Raw genomic sequence first — 20200 nt, 5'->3', positions numbered from 1 at the left:
TTTCAGTACTTGTCAAACGACTAAGAATCATGTTTGGATAAAACCAACACATTCATAATTCACTTCAAGTTATTTATTTTAGTTTCATTAACCTGTTCTCATTGCAAGCAGGGGTCAAATTGGCAAACAGGAAATAATAGAGTCTGGAGTAATTTATAGAGGGGAAGATCTGGAATGGCCCAAGTGTCAGCCAGTCCAGAGGGGTGTGCAGAGTGTCTAGAGTTTTGTTGTGAGAACTTGTTCAGCATGTAACATTTCATTTTTTATGTCATTGTTGATTTAGCATGTATTCATGAAGCCATAAAGGTTTGGGAATGCTGAATTAACACAACAGGGTTTGATTGATTTCCAATTAACTTTGGTTTGTCTTGTAGGAGGGGCTTCTGTTATAAAGGAGAGAGGCTGAGGCTCCTCTGGGGTAGTGGTGGGCGATACTGCAAAATTTGGTATCGATCCGATACCAAATACATATAGGGTCCGTATTACCGATACCAATACGATACTTTTTACTTAAAAAAATACTTTTGTGTAGGGGAGAGCATTTCATTATTTCTGAGGTGAATGAATGATCAATTCTTTAGGCAATATTTCTTTTATTAATGCATTGAAGTGCACACAATTATTAGTTATTAGGCACTGTAGAATGAATACAAACCAAATTTTACAGCCTTTTTAAAAAATAAATAAATAAAGAATAACAAAAATTTCGCGATGTCTTATTCTTGAGCAATCGCACTAACTAATGCATAAAACGCAATATGACATGACTAACATAATATTAGCCTACTCTTACAAGCTACCTGGGTATTCTCTGCCTCTCTGAAATGACTCTCCATAAGAACTCTGTCTCTCTGCCGGGGGTCTGGAAGTGGATTGATTTCCCTCCTCATTTCTTCGTTTTTGTAGATCAGCATTTTCCTTGTCATGTGTTTTTAAGTGTTTGTATACGTTTGTAGTGTTGCCACAGTATCGAATGCTCTTTTTACACGTATCACAAGTTGCAGTATTATCATTTAGTGCCGTAAAATAGCTCCACACAACACTTTTCTTCCTCTCGGCAATCTGATCTCTCATTCAATGTGCTATCAGTCTCGCTGCTCCTCTGCGCGTTGTGTCAGTGAGTCACGTGACGACACAACAACGAATCACAGCAGAGGAGCAGGAGGGGGAGGAGGAGCAATGTGGGCCAAGACGTGAAAGCGCCGTTTGCTCAGGAAGGTGGAAGACATAAGTAAAGTATAGTGAACGTAGAGGAGAGATATCTAAATTAAAATATCGATTCAATTACAGTTGTATAGATCAAATACCAATACCAGCGTTGGTATCGATACTATCGATATTTAGATCGATCCGCCCACCCCTAGTCTTGGCTATTTTATGTTCGATGCTGCGTCAAGGCAACATACTAAACCCTCAGTCACACTGTTTTGAATATGTTGATATTGTTTTATGTACTGAATTGTTTTAAATAAAATTGTTTGGGGGGTTGGGGAATCACTCGCGCCGAGCCTACCGTAACTGTAACAATAGACGCCCTAAGAAAATCTGAAAGAGTCACACAATACATCCATGTTTAAAATCCGTTTGTGGGTCTTCTTGCGCGTGTGTTGTGCCGTTTCGTGTGTAGTGCTGGCAGTACTGCGGCTGAGATGCGGAGGAGTTTGAGATCACTTCCTCTCAGTTGACGTTCATCTTTGGACCTTCCATGCTTCCGACGAGCGGGCTCAAATAATAGGAAGAATACCGTTATCCGAAAGAATGTTTTTGAGACCGAAGACATATGATCTTTTGATCGTTTGCACTATAATATAAGGAATGGCCGAATACCTACGTAGACATATTTTCGCCTTGTTTTTCTTCTTCTTTTGTCCTCTGATCAGACTGCCGTTTGCAGTTAAATAAAGCCCACAGTCATACGGAATGTGGTACAGAAGTGATTTAGAAGATGGATACGAATCGAATAAAACAGGTGAGACGACTTGGGATAACAAGATGATGCCTAACTTTCTAATTCTAGATCCAATAATTCTGTTTTTAAAAGCCAAGATAAACGACAGTACAGCAGCTAGCACATGCGACCTTTTTCCAACTATGATACGTGCTAAGGCTACAATGAGGTGTATAATGGTTTATTGCTGTTTGATACAGCCAGTTATGCTCAGCTGCAACTTAACAGAACACAGTAGAAGAGTGAGCAATAGCAACTGAGATTAGTGAAGGTATTACACCTATTCGACCCAAACGAGTTAATGATCAGCCAGGTTGATGTGGTTGAAATCGATAGAAAATCACTGCCAGTATTATTGTTTAAATAAGCTTGCCATATATAACAGTATAGAACAGCTAGCCTATGTAAGAAAAGAAAATCAAATTGATGACGTAAGTAAAGCTGATAAAGTGTAGTTTTCACTACTGCCTTGATTCATTTAATTGAGAAACATACATTTGTAAATCGATCAGTGAGTGCAATAATGTAAGATGTTATACACCTAGTCTTCCTGGAGGTGGTCAGGGGGATCCACCTGGGCCTAGCCATACTGTACAAAACAGCAGTCTTGCACAGTCTTACCGCGGTCTAAAATGATTAGTCAATTAATCGATCAGTCAGTCTACAGACGTCTGTTCTCTGTGGAATTTTTTGGTTTTGGAAAACCAAAACAAGACTTTTGAATGTATCATCTTTGGCAATCAACTATGTCAGTACATAAAGTGTTTCTTGCCCTCTGTGAGTATAACTCAATCAAACATTGGCAAGTGGCCCACCTGATAACCCCTATCTTTTTGTGGCAGTATAAACCGTGTAACAGCCCTTTAAAAATTGTTGTTTTAGGCTCCAGTTGTGGCAGTTCTCTAGGATGGCTCCCTGGCCACGAATCAGCCTGGCACAGCAACCCCCCCGGCCCTGGGAACAGTATCTCTGGTGGGCGCCGACACAGCACAGTGTCTGACAGTGGTGACACTGGAATTGGCACTTACTGCTCTGACAGCGTGGAAGGTAGGATGTCCCGAATAAATATTCTGCATTGTTTGTCTCTTTTTTTAAAGTTTTAAGCGGCAGGGTTTTAGTCACTTAAAGGAGAGAGTGTGGTCAAACTAAATGTCAGCAGTACAGAGGTGATTACTTTAAGACTGCAAGTGAAGCTCAGGTTCCCCTACAATGTCATAAAAGTATTGGTCAAATATGTACTATTGTGTTAACATTTTATTGACCGAAAATGCGTTAGAATACGTTTATCTCGAAGAAAAGGTTGTTCAGAATCAGCTGACTCGATTTGCTTCTCATACATTCCTGTAGCATCACAGTGCATTTCCTTGTTCAAGCTAAGCGTCCATGGACTTCAATGAGGCTGCTTTGAACAGGTTTTGAAGTGCTTCGAAACTAGATGGTCATTGGGTAAATGCTGCGATTATGTTCCGCCCATGGACGCTCAGCGTCTCTGGGGGTCAATGGAGGAGTGGGCTGGCCTTTGCGCCGGGCTAGTGTCACAGGGCTGAACTAGCCAGCTAGCAAATTGCACACAATTGCAGACAATGCTAATATTGTTGACCTGATTTTGGCAAAGCCATTTGAAAGTCTTACTTACAAGGAGAGACTTAAAATTAAACTGCAGGGCACATCAACACCTAAGATTGATTTATTAACACCTAAGATTGATTAAGTGCAAAAAGATAGGTCAAAGTAACTTCAAAGGGAGTCTTTTCAGCTCTGCTGGTATGACAACATTAGCTGACTGAAAGTGCTGTGACAAAGAAAATGTACTGCTGGCCATGTCTCTTGATGAAACCATCTCAGGGATGTTATAAATTATTATTATTATAAATGGACAATTTTTATGGTGTAGGCAGAAAATGATCTTTCCCCTCTTTGAAAGACCAGCAGCCGCCACTGCAGCAGTAGTAGAGTGTTGATGATCATTTTTGGGATTATTATAAAAGAACTCCCATGTTACTTAATTCTGCTAAAATTTGCACTGCACAAAAACTTCCTTTTATTGTTACTTGAACTAAGCTGCATGTTTGTTTTAAGGTGAACTGTAGTTTAAGTTTAATAAGAAAATATTAGAAAAATCTGTCTGCGTTATGACACATTGCTAAACTATGTCAAAACTAAGAGGTTATTGCTCTGACCATTATCTTTCTAGTTTGGCTACAGTAACAATCGGGTCTAAAACGTAACTGTAAACATCAGAGGAACCACGTATTGTTACTATCGCCTTCTCTGCATCAGAAGCGGTAACCGCGGCAACCAGGACTTCTCTGCTGGGGGCCCTGCAAACCAGTGTGCAGGCGTTTGATAGTAAGCTGGGTTGCCTCCGTGCCTGTGTCGGTTACCAGCGAGTTTTAGGGAGCTGTGTGTTCCTTTTGCAGGGACTTGGCTGGATCCTGGAGTGCCGCCGCTATTCATCCAGCACTCCAGGATCCAGCCAAGTCTGTCGTTCTGTGTGCCAATCTGGCAGCCACATTTATGCACCTAATGCAACAGTTGATAAGACAACCACATGAGAGCCACCATCTATAACATTTCTGTGAGCACTTAATGCCTACTTAGTATCCTATTTACAATGTTGGGTTTCCTGTGCCTTTTAAATAATGTATAATAAGGTAAAACACATAACTATAATAAAGTTTTTTTTGTAAAAAATAAATTTAATCTATACAAACAGCACACAACACAGTTGTCGCAGCATAATAAATACCAAACTGGCATAAGGAAGGAAAATAAGCTTTACGGCAAATGCCACAATGCCAATGCAGAGCTCTTTTAAGGGGCGGCTGTGGCTCAGTGGTAGCCCGGTTGCCTGCGGTCCCATGTCAAAGTGTCCTTTGGCAAAATACTGAACCCCGAGCTGCCCCCGATGCTGTGCCATCGGAGTGTGAATGTGTCTGAGTGTTTATCTGATGAGCAGGTGGCACCTTGTACGGCAGCCTCGGCCACAGTGTATAAATGTGTGTGAATGGTGAATGTATCCTGTACTATGTAAAAGCGCTTTGAGTCGTTGTGAACACTACTCAAAGAAACGTGCTATATAAACACAGCCCATTTACCCTTTATAGTCATGTTGACTCACAATCTAGAAATCATTAATTGTACTTTTTGGCAGTTGCATTCTTCTCATGTTTTTAGTTCCTGAATATACTGAGTTTCTGCATTTTGAACAAATGGAAAATCCTTCATACTTCATGTTAATTCTACTAATGAAAACAATGTACTCACGAAAATGCTTGTGTTGATGACAATGATGTCTGACAACAATTCTTTAAAATTCACATTGTTGTTATGGTCTTTTTGGCATGTTATGTCTTACAGACGACTCCAGTTCCAGTACAACGCCTTTGTCTTTCCAGCCACTGTATGAGCATCTCATGGGCCAGGATGAGAGTGCCACCCCTGTTGTCCACGCCATGCTGTCCCCATCTTCCTCACCCTACACCAGTTTTAGAAAGATAGCCACACCAAGCAGCGCAGGTCGCTGGAGCAGGTCTTGCCAGCTGCTTATGCCAGACATGTCTCCCCTGAGTGCACCAAGCTGCCTGGATATGAAGGATCATCAGCCCATCCGGAGGTGGTCCTCTCTCAACAAGTTGTCATCTGGGGCTGATAAGAGCTTCACTCGGACGTCAGTCGATCAGTACAACCCTGATTCACAAGGCTCCCTGGACAGAAGTCTGCTACATGGGTACAGAAAACAACCTCATGGTTCAAACTTGGACCTTTATTTACCTATATCTTCCTCCATGCTATGCAATACCTTGCTGCAGCGCTCACCAGGTGCTGGCCCTTGCTACCGATACAACCACAGCAGTAGAACTAATGGTTTGGAAACAGATCTGTCCTTTTCCTCAGCTCTGTCATCATCCGTAAAACACAACAGTTTGGACATGAACTGTAGTGCTTTACCAGAAGCCAAACTGGTTCGGGGTGGTGCACAGGTTTATGGCCTCAGCTTACCCAACCAAGCAAACTCCATGGGTCATCAGACTGATAGAGACTCTCCGATTCAGCCTGCAGTTCGCACCCAGATGTGGCTGACTGACCAGATGGAGTACAGGCCCAAAGTAGAGGGTGGAGGCCAACCTGGTCAAATCAGTGCAACTGGAACAGAGGGCTGTGTTGGAGATGGGCCCTTGTCATGTCAGCAGGGACATCAGCAGGAACTAGGGCTTAACCAGGTAAGAGGAGTATAACAATAAGTATGTTTGTATGAGTAGGTAAAGAAAAAAGAGAAAAAAAGCGAAGGGATAAAGTAGTAATCCAAGGTTGGCAGAAGGATGTAGAGGATTGATGGAGCAAGAAGGTATATCTTCAAAAAAGAAACTATGTATTACATGCACAATTCACCTGACTTTAAAATAATGACTTAGTACAATGTTAAGTTAAAGTGTTGTGCCCTGTGGCAACTGGAATATTGACTGCAACCAGAATTGATTGATAGAGTAATAAAGTAACTGGAATTGACCGATTATGAAATAAATAAATGAATAAATATAAGCAGTAGTATTTAAATAAGTAAATAAATAAAATAAATAAATCTTGAAATAAATGCTTTACATTTATTTCTACATTTCTGTCTCCATAAGGTAGAAGGTCCTAGCCTCCACCGTAGCTAGATTGGGTTCTACTACTTTTGCCTTACAGTGAGACATTGCACGGAGAAGCAGCATATGACAGCAGCTCTCCACTGCTCCCTGTTATGTTCATAGTAATATTTTCCTCATTGATTATACGTTTTTTCACCCACAATCCATCATTCACTATTAATTAGACTGTTCATTTTCATGACTCACATGCCATGGATAAACTGCTGGTGGTTGCTATTGCTGAACCCACCGAGCTAGCATGTTGTTTGTGTGTATGGACATAAATATTCAGGTTTGGAGGCTTATCTCGTGTTGGATCATATTTGGGTTGGGAGATACTCTAGCCATAGATGTAAACCCTATAGAGTTCAGGATCGTTTCATTATGTTGCAATGCATTGTGGGAATCACGGTACGGAAGTAGGTAATTGAAATTGTAACGTTGGTCATTTCATAATAAGGTTTTATTTATGTTATTTTAAGAAAACTGGTTCAGTGTTGCTGCATTGTAAACTGCTGTAATTGGTCTTACGATCGACAAATCCGATAAATCCTGTTAGTTTTCACCATTTTCTTACTTGGAAAAAGACATAATGAGACTGGTGCCTGAAATTGCAAAGAGCCGTCAGATGGCTTGGGTCACCGCTGTAAGGAGAAAAACCATCACCTTTCAAAATATTTCCAAAACGCATAATACATGCTCACGGCACTTTCACAAAGGCTTTTCTTTGTAGTTAACTCTGTTATCATTAGCTGCAATGCAAACTGCTAACTGATATTTTTATGAAATGTTCAATTGATTTTCAGCTGCCAGAGTTAACTACATTTACATTTAATGTATTCATTTAGCAGTTAACTATAGTTAAATGCGAACTTGGAAAGGCCACGCCCCCCAAGGGAAAGGCTACGCCCTCCAATCCGTAAGTCCGATTGACTTGAAATTTCTTACACAGGCGCAGCTTAAGTGCTCTACAAAAAAGCCTCAAGAACCATTAACGTCCGCCTAGAAAAATCTTCCGCCATTTAGAATTTTTTGAAAAACACTTTTTTGATATCTCCTACACCGTAGCTCCGATTGACACCAAATTTTCAGTGAATCATCAATGGATCAGGCTTATTACAAGTTGTATACAGCATGTCCATATGTTAATTACATTTCAAATTATTGACCAGTGAACTTCAAAATGGACATGGCTCTGGACATAAATGAACACAAAACAGTAACCGTAAGGCCAATCTTCACAAAACTTACAGGGTTTGTTCAGATAAGTGCTCCAGATATACCCAGACAGTGTTATATAGATACTGTTTGCCACTAGGGTGCACTACAAGCGCAAGATAGGTGAGTGGCATTACACACATTTTACTGATGCCCTTAAATCACATATCTAATCATCACAAATCTCTCAGGATATTTCCTCATAACTACCTGAACCACGCCCTAAAAGTTTCATTCAAATTGAACACCAGGGGGCGCTATAAATGCAAACAAACTGCAGCTGATATAGTGCAATTCAGGCAATAAATGACTAAATGTTTTTCCAATCAACACAAAACTTCTAGGAATTGTCTAGATAATGATCCCACACATACACTGTAAGTCTCATTCAAATTGACCACTACGGGGTGCTTTAAATGCACAATAACTGGATGTGGAATGATGCAAATCAGGATTTAAGCAATTCACCATTAGTAACTGTTTTTGTGTTGGTCATCTTTACTCAAATTGCTGTGAGCTGGACTGAGCTACATGTCACACTGAATTGAAAATAAATGGTTTTGACAAATCAGTTGTAAGCATTATAAACAAAGTGCACTGTTTGTCCAATCGTTACAAAGCTTGCAGGATATGTTTTATAATGACGTTGGACCACATGTGTGAAATTAATTTAAAATCACTATTGAGAAAAAAGGTCTGAACCTGCAAATTGCCGCTTGTGGCTATATTTTTTATTTTATTTTAGTTACTTTTGCCTAACAGTTTTAGTTTAGTAAGTTATAGTTTTCGTTAACGATTATAACCTTTATTTTTACAATCTACTGTATGTGTTTAAGTGCCTGTGTTTCCAGATGCTGATAGGAGCCTCCCTTCCTGTCAAAACTCTGGTGAAGGTTAAAGAGGGGCTGCTGAGACAGCGAGAACTGGAGATAGAAAGGTATTGTAGGACACACTCACAAACACTTGACATTTCCGCTAACACTATTCGCTATCACATGTCTCGGTCTCACTTGGTTCAGACCAAAGTGCCTCCCTTTACTTTTAGTTTGTATGTACTATACTATACTATTATTACAGATAAAGCCGTCTATAATTTCCTCTATCCCTCCATGCTGGGGCTCTGGCAGGCCTGTGACTGGTCCTTGGAATGACTGGCCTTGGCTGGAATGAAACCCCCTGTGATGATATTAATGCTAGTGATGTCAAAAGGAACCTTCCTGAAGCATTCTTTTATTTTCTGAACCCAATAGATGGTGCTCTTTATTCAGTAAAGGGTTGAAAACACATTGAATTGCCATTCCTTGAGCCTTTTTCCTAAAACCAAAGCCACCATTTAGTTGCGTCAACACATACAACTAATGGTTCATGAAGCTTCATTTGGAAATCACAAGGGGTGGGAATCTCCGGGCCTCTCACAATTCGATTTGATTCCGATTCAGAGCCCAACGATTCAATTCTAAACCGATTATCAATGAATCTCGATACAAGAAGCCAACCCTTGATTAGCTTCTTAGAACATGAAACATGAGGTGTTCTTTTCACAAGGGGGAACTGTGATTATGAACACAAGTGTTTAATGGCTTGAAATCAGCTGTTCTCATTATATTTAATGTGCTCCGACAGAACATATTTTTCTTGTATCGTGATGAGCAGGTCATGAAAATATTATGATTATTTTAAGGGAGTCTTGGAACTAGTGAGCCTTAAGTATGGACAGTTGGATCAGTGAGATCAGGGATTCTTAAGGACAGGGCTGTGACCACTACCTGGTCTCTGCTCCACTCAGCCCAAACACTCATTAGCATCATAGTGTCACTAATGCGCCATCTTGCGGTGCCCTGCTACATCCTGCTGTGCCTTGTAATGCCAACAGTGCTCTGCTATGCCATGACCTACTACAAAGAACTGCTACAAACTACTATTTTTTCAATTTTTGTTATTTCCACTCTTCATTCTAACCCCAACCGGCCCGTTAGACACTGCCTACCAAGAGCCTGGGTCTGTCCGAGGTTTCTGCCTAAAAGGAAGTTTTTCCTTGCCACTGTCGCACTGTTGCTTGCTCTGGAGGAAACTAGTAGAATTTTTGGGTCCTTGTAAATTCTGGAGTGTGGTCTAGACCTACTCTATCTGTAAAGTGTCTTGAGATAACTCTTGTTATGAATTGATACTATAAATAAAATTGAATTGAATTGAATCTTGCAACAGGTCTCCCAGCGCCCAGATTATGCTCTTACCCCGATCAAGTGAGTAACTATGTTATGCCAGTTCTCCCCGGATACATGAGCGGGGAAGAATGAAGGGAGTAAGTCTAGATGGTGCTCTGCTTACGTCCAACTGGGAGTAACTAAGCTGGCAAGCTAGCATGTAATGCTCTCAAAATGCAGTGATTTTGTTGTACACTTTATTTTACAATTTGTAAGCAGAAAGAGATTCTGTGTTTCAGACAAAAGCAGCAGGTCTTGCAACTCCATGCCCGGATCAGAGAGAATGAGCTCAGAGCACAGCAGGTCCTGCAGAGCCAAAGGGGGTGGTATGACGACCCCTACTTTCAAAATACTAAGGTAACACACATTCATATTGTGATAATCACACCAAACAATTTCATAATACAAGTTACAGCACAAGTTCTGATTCTCCAATAGGAATCAGCAATGAGAACTCCATCTGATAGGCTGTGCTGTGATGAAGAACTTGGTAGGAAGCTAGTAGTGGCTGAACTGGAAGTACTCCATTTGAACGAGTTCTTCAAGCAAGTCACACACAAATATACAGAGGACATCCGAAAACTGGAGGAAAAGGTACAGCAGGCAGAGAATTCCAAATCATTAATACATGGAAGTGAAAGAAAACTGATCACAGAGCAACTACTTCCTCTGATCCTGCAAACAACAACATAAAGAAAATATAGGCTACTTTTAATATTTAAAGGGCAACAATTGTTTTTGAAATAACTTTATTTACCGAATATGATTTATTTAATGAACTGATTCAATTAATTGTGTGTTTTTGTGCACTAAAAATAGTTAAAGGGTTACTCAGCCAATTTCAACCGGCTTTGCATTATAACAATTTAACTAGGTAGTATGTGTAAATGAACTATGGCCCAAACCCAGACCAAACTCAGGACAAACAATAAAACTAGACAGTGTTGATCATATAAACCATATTCTGTTACTGTATTTTAACTGTATTGCAAGAGTCTCAAATGAAACACATTATTGCTTACTTTTACTGTAATACAAGATCCTTTGTTACCAGCTTGCCGCCATATTGCTTTCTGTGACATTCAGAGCTTTTGTTGGTCAGCACCGTTTTTCTGTTTTCTCTGGCCATGTAGCACCATTTTAAAAATAAAAAAATAGTTTGCACAGTTGTCCTGCATAGAAAGAGTTTTATGAAAAGATTCTCTTTCCAGCAGCAAGGTACTTTTTTTAATTCCATTCAACAATATCTTTTTAAATCAGTTTTTTGTTTACAGGTAAAGACAAGGGATCGCTACATCAGTAGTCTGAAAAAGAAGTGTCAGCGAGAGAGCGACCAGAACCAAGAAAAACAGCAACGCATAGAGACGCTGGAGAAATATCTTTCCGACCTGCCAACACTGGAGGAGGTGCAGGCCCAGGCTCAACAGGTACAAACACATACGTAAACATACACACACACATAGGTTGTGGCTACGTAGTGTCTGCCAATGCAACCTGAGCGGTGTTTTATACAGAAGGGTTAAAAAGCAGCGGCGTGGAAATTCTTACAGGTGCTCAAACAATTCAGTCTAAGTCAAAAGTCAGAGTAAACAAAATAAAGAAAATAAATACTTCTTGTCCAGCTGTGTTGTATCCTACCAAAAACAGAAAATCTAAAGGTCAATATATGTATGTTTTGTTTGTAAAGCTTAATTGGTTAAAGAATAGCCTTGCACTCCAGAATGACTACACACATGGTCTTTTTCATCAAAACTTTGCTCAGTCCTGTTCGTTGACTGTGACTACACTGGTTATGCGTGTGTGTTTAGCAGGAGGAGGTACAGCAGAAGGTCAAGGATCTGGAGAAAACAGCATCTCGGTTACAAAAGAGCCTTGACGAAGGATATTCTCTGATGAAGGAGAAAGACATCAGGAATGAGATGCAGGCCATAAGGGAAAAGGAGTTGATTGCATCTGTACAAAGGTACACACTTTGCAACGTGCTGTTAAACTTTTTTTTAAACTTTAAATGCAGTTGGGCCTCTAAAACGACAGTCTTAACAAACTTCTTCATTATGCCTCAAACTGCTGCTAACATGCTTTTACATGTACATGTCTCTGTCTCTTTCTCTCGGCCTCTCTACTTGTGACTATGTGTCTTGGTAAAGCCTGCAAGAGAAGGTGCAGCACTGTTTGGATGATGGGGTGAGGTTGCCAATGCAGGACCTAAAGCGGCTTGAGGTGGAAAACACTCAACTTCTAGAGCAGCAAGACAACAGCAGCAGGGTAGCATTGTATACACACTCATGCACAAATGAATGCAAACATACAAAAAGGCAACAATACATTAACATGGTATCTTTTCTTCCCACCAGCTGATTGAGCATCAGAAAGAACAGATTGAGAGACTGACCTTGAAGCTAACGGTAGGTTAATATACAAATCTACAGACTCAGTTTCTCAACCTTGGAGTCATGTTCTTGAAACATAATAAAGAAGTGTGCTTAAATATTAAAGCAACCTCTCACCACAACACTGGTCAACTACTATACAGTACATCTAGAGGTGAGTAGAGTAGCCAAAATCTGTATTCAAGTAAAAGGACTGTTATTTTATAATAACTCAAAAGTAGTCCATCATGACAGCTACTCGAGTAAGAGCAAAAAAGTAGGGTACTACTAACCCTGAAATTCATGTCTCTGTATTTTTTGGTTGAATGACAATACACAATACCTCTATATTTTTACAAAGTGGGCTAAATGTTCAGTTTAAGGTCAAAGCCACTTTTCACAAGCTATTATATTAAAACATATTGGGATTAAAATTAAAAAAATTAAATGCAAAAACAGGGTTTACAGGGAAAATATACAGCTGCAATACATGTTTACATGAAAATTATCTGTAATAAACAGCCTAGGATATATATATCTCTGAGAAAGCTACTTCACTTGTTTTCAATAACAGTAACAGACTGATTAAAAGAGATAAGATGCAAATGCTACTCACAGAGCGACAGCTGACTCATTATGAAGGGGTCCAGCACGGGCCATACGGCGGGTCAGCAAAGTTAGACACGTTGTGTGTCTGTATCGTCACTGCACTGCGTTTTTATGAATCATAATATTCTGGCCATGGGTCACATCTCTTGCCCAGGTCCAGCAGTCAACCGTCTCACACGCTATTATTCTATGAACTGAAGTTAGTAGCATTTAATAACTTCTCTGTGTTTTTTGCCGTGGCAGCCGCAATAGCAGGGTTTCCAGCCAAAACACTGGTACAAATACAGGTTTGCCTCTGATGCTTAACAATATACAGCTGTGTTAATAACAATTAAAACTGTGGACAAATGTCAGAAGTGTGGACCGCCGCTGTGTCTCTCCACGTTGCTGGGAGCCATGTGTGAGTGATTTGGGGCGGGGTTGCGCGGAGAGTAAGAGTAGAGATCCAAACACAGGCACGGCTTAACAGAAGAAATAGGTAATGTAACGCAACAATAAACCATATCGATGTAAACAACCTTGCTTCGTTTGTGGAGAGGCAGCGCATGCGAGGACATTAGGTGCACCGGTGCGACCTAGAGGAAAAATATTACTTGCGCCCTAGACGGGACAAAATGTTGTGTTTAATAGTAAACTGGTAAACCTTGTGACCGACGTATGCTATCTCTTGTGGAATTTTCCTCCCGTTACTCTGTGCTCTGTGACTGTCTACATCTAGAAACTAAGCTGCACGGTGGATGGAACAACTCTGACTGGCACACCTTATCACACAGTGGTTTAACCTAGCGGTAGATTGGCTTCGCCAAAAATAAAAAGCGTTCTATGAACGGAATGAAGTATTCAAAATGTCGCTCTTCAGCCAAAATCGTGATTGTGATAAAAAATCGATTAATTGTGCAGTCCTAGGAACAAATTAGTGTTTATTGTTGTTCTTTCTGCCATTGGGACCCTATAGTGCCTAACGGAACATCAATTATCAGGTACGCCAGCCAATAAACTATGCTCTCTTCTATAGTAATGCTATAGCGTGACCCCTGTTCTTTAACAAACCAAATTTGAGCCTGTAGGGGGTAGGGATTTACCAGACAAAACAGGAATAAGTTACCAAAAGGACTAATACATGTAAGTGGGTACAGTCAGTAATTTAAAGATGTAGTAACATTGGTTCTGGAAGGAAGGGGTGTGTTGTGATTCTGCCTTCTCACTCCCTGATGCAGGTTCGTGGACCTGAGTGTCGCAATTTCGGTTTTATTTTGCATGTTGTTACAGCCCTAGTGTTTTGACATAATCCAATGACAAAAAAAAGTAATCCACAGCAATCAGTAGATCCACAAAAAGGGTCATGGTTTATCCAGCAATCTACGAGTGTACTTTTCTAATAACCTTAATGCAATACCCATCAATGTAGCCAAAAAACAGACACAAAACAAATGTTGCCCCCCCCCCCAATCTTTGTGGAGGATACCATGTCAGTCTTTTTCTGTGTCAGAGTTCCATTTGGTGAAAGAGTGTGTTTTTGTCACTAAAAGCCTGCTGTGTGTGTGTGTGTGTGTGTGTGTGTGTGTGTGTGTGTGTGTGTGTGTATTGTGAGGAATGTGCTGTGAGTGTCTGAACTGGAAAGTGAATATCAGAGGAATGCACAATGTCTCTGCTGTTTTTCACAGCGACTTTGAGCAGTACAATACCGGTACCAGGCGGGATTTCCCCTAAATCTCTGCGTATAGGGGTGGCACAGAAATGCCGTCTGTCAGGCCACTTGTTGCAGGTATGGCAAACCTGGCTGTTCCCTTGGGGCTGGAACCTTTTTGCATTGTGATGCGTGAATCCACGTGGCTTTCGCAGCAACCTTCACTGCCGTGTGTGTGACCAAGAGCATCTGGAATGGTGCCTACCCTCGTCTGGACTGCCAATTCTTTCTTCTGAAGTCTTTTATGACCACAAAATCCCCTGGCTTAAGCTCGTGGAGGGGTCCTTTAGCTGGTTGGGGCAGGCCTGCAAGTACCTAAATTATTATGGCAGAGAGAGCAGAAGAAAGTTGCGTGGAATATTCCGATATTTTATGCTCACAAAGAGCTGTGGAGGGAAGGGGTGCTTTGGAAGCTTCCGTCCCTATGCTGGGAGGTTTGCCAAAAAGAATCTCAAAAGGACTGAGGTTACTGCGAGTCCTTTTATCCCAAAAGGTATCAGACAGATCTGGGCGAGGAGTACAGGTGTGTTGCAATTAAGCCAAATCAATCCTGTGGTTCTCCCTCCCCTGGTGTAGGCATGACAGAAGCGGGATAAGTACTGTACATTGTTTAACAGTCAAATTAGGCATATCAAATAAGCATGTGGGGTATCTCAGATAACGTGCAGCAGATAAATATGAAGATTTTTGCTCAAGAAGGATCAGAGAAACAACAATGTGGTACTAACAGAGAGAGTGGGGTGTCCCTAGAGGCTGTCACATTTTCAGCTGCAGCTACAGCTCTGGGTGGAAGGCCGCAGCTACTAGATCAAGTTTAGCGGAAAAATAAGCTGCAGGTCTGAGTTGTCACCATAAGGCTGTGGGAAAACAGAAGTCATGCAGCCTAAGCGTTCATCAACTCTCTGAGTGAATGAAAGTTTAGGGTTAGACCAATCTAAGAAAGGAGGGCTTTTAAAATCTTTTTTAAGATTTACAAACGCCTGGTCAGCTTCAGTCGTCCAGGTTCTCCGGTCATGCGCAGTCAGATTTTTACCTTGTCAGCTAATGTTTGAACTAGCTGCGCATAATTTGGCATGAAAACACGACAAAATGACATTGTTTGTTTTTCAGCCATTGGTTTTGGAAGGGAAGCTATTGCCTCAATTCGAGATGGAGCGAGGGTTTTCCCTAATGTAGAGATGTCATGTCCCAAAAAATGCACCTCTTTTTTAACAAATTGCATTTGTTTATACTAGCCTGTCGCCCTTCAGCTGCAAGATGACACAATAACGCAATAGTGTCTTGTTCAGACTGTTCTTTTGTGGGACCCGCAGTTAAACAATCAGATCCTAGATCTTGGTGACAGTGTTAAACTATCAAGGCTCTCTCTCATAGCATCATTGTAGATTGTTGGAGACTCAGCGTATGACAGAGATGTGTGAATGTGTACGGCTAACCATCAAACAGAAAAGCAAACCACAATTTGTCTTTATCCACTGGAACACTGAAAAAGGCGTTTGTGGTGTATGTGGTAGGCACAGCTTTACTCAATTTGTAAACGTACCAGACACGAATAGTGATAAGAGTTTCCTGTGGCACCCTGTAGAGGGAGGAAGTCAGTCCGTCTGTCACAGTCCAGGATATATCGTCTTAACTTTCTCCACTGATCTGTGGGATATTTAGACAAAGAAATATGAGCATGGGGGTGAAAATGTTCTGTTTATCAGTCAAGCTTACAGATACTGCACATTTGTTATTATGATAGTAGACAAAAGACAGCTCCAACTCATCCGTCAGTTCATAAAAACATCTCAGCATATGTTTCAGCTGGTTCTAAGGAGACAAAAGAAGTACAATGTGTGTCTTGTGGTTTCATGAACTCAGCTGTAGGTAACACCATATTTTATTCTTCAGTCAGAAGATTTATAGCCTGTGTAGAAGTGTTATGATATGAATGCCCGCATTGCATTGTGGGATATGGGCGCTCCAACATGCTTTGCATGCACCCAGCTCATATCATAGTGTTCTGTTTTACAGCATACTGTAATATTTCACCGGTAATAAGATAATATGATTAACAATATGATTTGAATAAAGAAATGAATACCATGATAACATCTAAATAAATGTCTATAGATGTAGTGTTATGGTTTTAAAAATAACTACAAAGCAATGCAGATTCCCTGGCCATATTAGACCAAAATAATAACATTAAAAGAAATGCATATAAACCATATAAACCATGATATGATCTTGATATGATATGATCAGAAGGATACTGCTGGCCTGAAAGCCTAATTGGCCTAATTTATTTTAATTTATTTAATGGTACATGGAATTGAGTGCCATACTTAGTCAGATAAGACCTCATCTAACAGAAAGATCAGATCAGGCTTTGATTACTGTAACGCCATACTATCACAAGTCAGTTCTATATCTCCACTCAGAGCTGTCAAGTGAAGTGTAGTCACACAAAGACTTTTGTTTCTCACAGAGGGATGACTTTATACCATCAGTTCAATAAAGAGATGTGGAGATATTTTGTGCATGAGAGAAATTGTTAGTGGAAACTAAAATATATGCTGTTTTTTCTCACTAAAAAAGCAGCGGCAGGTGGATAAAGGGCTGTCGGTGCATGTGGAGATGCCTGAAGTGGGCCGGTTGCTGAAAGAGATGTCCCTATGTCTACTGGACCTCCAAGCTCTCTGCAGCATCCTGGCTCAGAGAGCACAGGGGAAAGAACCTAACCTGTCTCTCCTTCTGGGCATGAAATGTATGTGGGTTACACACACACACACACATACACACAAACATGAGTAACAGAATTGTTTCAGTTACATCTTAACAGCACAAATAGTGAGGTATTTATCATACATCAATAGTGGAAAAAAAAACATTTTGGATTTGGATTATCTGTTTTGTTCTTAATTTTAGCCCCTAAAGGCATTCAGAATTGTGTTATGTCTGAATGGATAACCACTATGGAGCATCCAATTGTGAATGAAGTCCATTGTCCAATTCAAATGATGTATCTGGGCCCAAGGAACTGAACTACCATGGACTTGAAAGAATTTGTAATTTTTCAGATTTTCTCACTACGAAAATCACAATTTTAACATGCTAATGTGAATTGAAACAAAACCATTTAGATAGGTTTAGGCAATGAAACTACTTGGTTTTGGTTAAAATAGTTAAAGGAGCAATATCTAATATTTATTGTATTAAGTCATAAAATTACCATGATTTCACATATTTAGAAAACATGCTAAGTTAGAATACTTTTGTCTCTGATAATATGGCCAAACTCAGTTTGTTCTTCTTTTAAATTTCTATTTCGGTCCATAATGTCTGTATTTGTTTTGGCCCGTGTGTTAGACACTCCAGCCGCTTTGCCAGATATACCGTTAACGCAAACACAGCCATGGAAGCAGTAACCAAACAAACTAAGTCAATGGAGATACATTCTTTCTGCCCAATCTAAAAAAACTCAGAGGGCCACAAGGTAACGATGTCTTCACGGTTGTTGCAGTAATGTTTAACTGACAAAAGGTGACTGGCACCTGGGTAGGTTGTGTTTTTTTAAGCTGTTGTAGTTAGCATTAGCTTAGCTTAGTTTAAGCATCAAGCTAATATTTTCATAGTCAACGCTGACTTTTGTTTTCACACAGGACACAAAAAACATGTCCACACTCAACACACAGAGAGCAGTGTTTCCACTACCATTATTTTGGGCGGAACGAGAATATTGAATAAGCAATTGTATGTACTGTAGGCAAAGATTTGGCTTAAGTCATAAAAGTCTTTAAACTAAATCTCAGTTCTATGTTTATTTGTCATCTCCATTCCTGAATAACAAAGTAACAGTCTGGCACACTGTTTATTATCCATTACCCATGTGATAATTTTGCTTTCTCTGTCCAGCATTGAGTGTTTCGGCGGAGGAGAGTGACTGCAGTGTAGCCGTGGAAGATGAACTGAGGTTCAAGCTGCTGGAAGTCGGCCAGCTCAGGAGAGACATTGATGACCTAAGGAAAAGCATCTCAGATCAGTAGATGGGTGACAGTTGTGTCTTCCAGTGACAGCAAGTATCCTCCAGCTCTGATGACACTGCTCTAACCCAGTGTGTGTTTTAACTTTTACTTCCATATACTTAGATAATTACATAAATATTAACATTAGTTATAACTACAATTATAAAGTTACAATGCAGACTTTCCCAAAACAATTACTTTTTGCCACCTTCACGGTGTGGTTTGTACATTATGGCAGACAATGGTAATGTGTCATGTAGACCAATCGTGTTGTTCAGCCTACCCACATATGGAGTGGTTTGCCTTCACACTACAGTTGTGTGTTGAACCTTAGACCAGTTTACAACAACTTTGACTGGAGGTGTGACGAGATCAAAATGTAACGAGACTTCTCGTAGAGGTAGGAATTGACTTGCGATGTCGGTGACAAGTGCAGAGCAGACGCCAGTAGACGAGTCTAACCTGGTTAGTTTTTTAATACATTTGGCTTTGAAGATGAGTCTGGCTTGGACCTCTTAATCAGCATAGAAGGTCCCATGCCCATTCTCCAAAGTTGACTCTGAGTTTACTTTTGCAGAGCAGTAGCAGAGTTGCAATTGCCCAAAGCTGCAGGTAGAACACACTATTAGAGCGTTCAAAGGTACAGTTCTCACTCTCTCACTCGAGCCCGACACACACACACACACACAATGACTGCAGCGTGCAAATTTCTCTCTGCAGACTCATTAAACTTTACTTTTAATGATATTGAACAAAGAGAAATGTTCTCCCCTTGTCTTAAAATTGTCATAAAACTCTACAAGAGCAGACTACTTTTTTGTTTACTGCTGCAATGAAATGCTTGGCTAACCTTGGTTCTCCTGAGTAAAGAATATTTTTCCAGCCATATTTCTTAATTCAAATTTTCTTTAAAATAGTTTTGTAATCTTGCCTCGTCTCGTGAACCCAATTTCGTGTTTCGTCTCCTGAGCTGAACGTCTCGTCATACCCCTACAATATACCAAATATACCAACCGCTCTTGGCAAACGGCCTTGGATCCGTAAAGAATCTCTCAAATCAGCCAATGTGTGAAGACACTTTTCATCTGCCAGAATCTACAAAACTGAAATAAAATTTGTATAGAGAATGAGAGAAAAGTATCACAAAACTGATTTTCTACGATTAAGAGGTAGGCTGAATTCTTGACTGGAGAAACTAATTATAGATAGATTACACAATATTTTTTTAAATTGGATCAAAAAATCTGTCGCTTGTAGTGATGAACCCACAGATTATCAACTTTAACTGTGCAGTTCCACTCAGCTTTATAGACAATTTATATCCGTATCTACTGGATTTGTAAAGGAAATAAGCAACTGTTTGCCAGCACATTCACCATATCGGCTTTATAGGGACATAATGTATATACATAAGGATATGCCACTGTTGTATTTACAGTTTGTTGTGCTGCCCGCAAGTAGCCCAAAATGTGTTCATTTAATAGGTTAAGGCCCCATTTTTCTGGCTGATCAGACCTTAGGTGG

The 20200-nt window shown here is 40.3% G+C and overlaps 1 protein-coding gene across 1 annotated transcript; it reads left to right on the top strand.

Moving 5' to 3' along the window:
- The first annotated feature begins 1638 nt into the window (after window positions 1-1638).
- Window positions 1639-19265, top strand: cep85l (centrosomal protein 85, like). Its single transcript, XM_034900412.1, has 12 exons — window positions 1639-1969; window positions 2831-2995; window positions 5309-6171; window positions 8649-8734; window positions 10241-10358; window positions 10440-10595; window positions 11276-11428; window positions 11810-11964; window positions 12149-12266; window positions 12356-12406; window positions 17250-17418; window positions 18567-19265. Exons 1-12 carry the CDS (start codon window positions 1921-1923, stop codon window positions 18695-18697), a joined length of 2214 nt encoding a protein of 737 aa, XP_034756303.1. The 5' UTR covers window positions 1639-1920; the 3' UTR covers window positions 18698-19265.
- Window positions 19266-20200: the final 935 nt, after the last annotated feature.

This window comes from Etheostoma cragini, chromosome 18 (assembly GCF_013103735.1).
Source record: "Etheostoma cragini isolate CJK2018 chromosome 18, CSU_Ecrag_1.0, whole genome shotgun sequence".
NCBI lineage: Eukaryota > Metazoa > Chordata > Actinopteri > Perciformes > Percidae > Etheostoma > Etheostoma cragini.
This window is presented reverse-complemented; position numbering and strand designations above follow the sequence as displayed.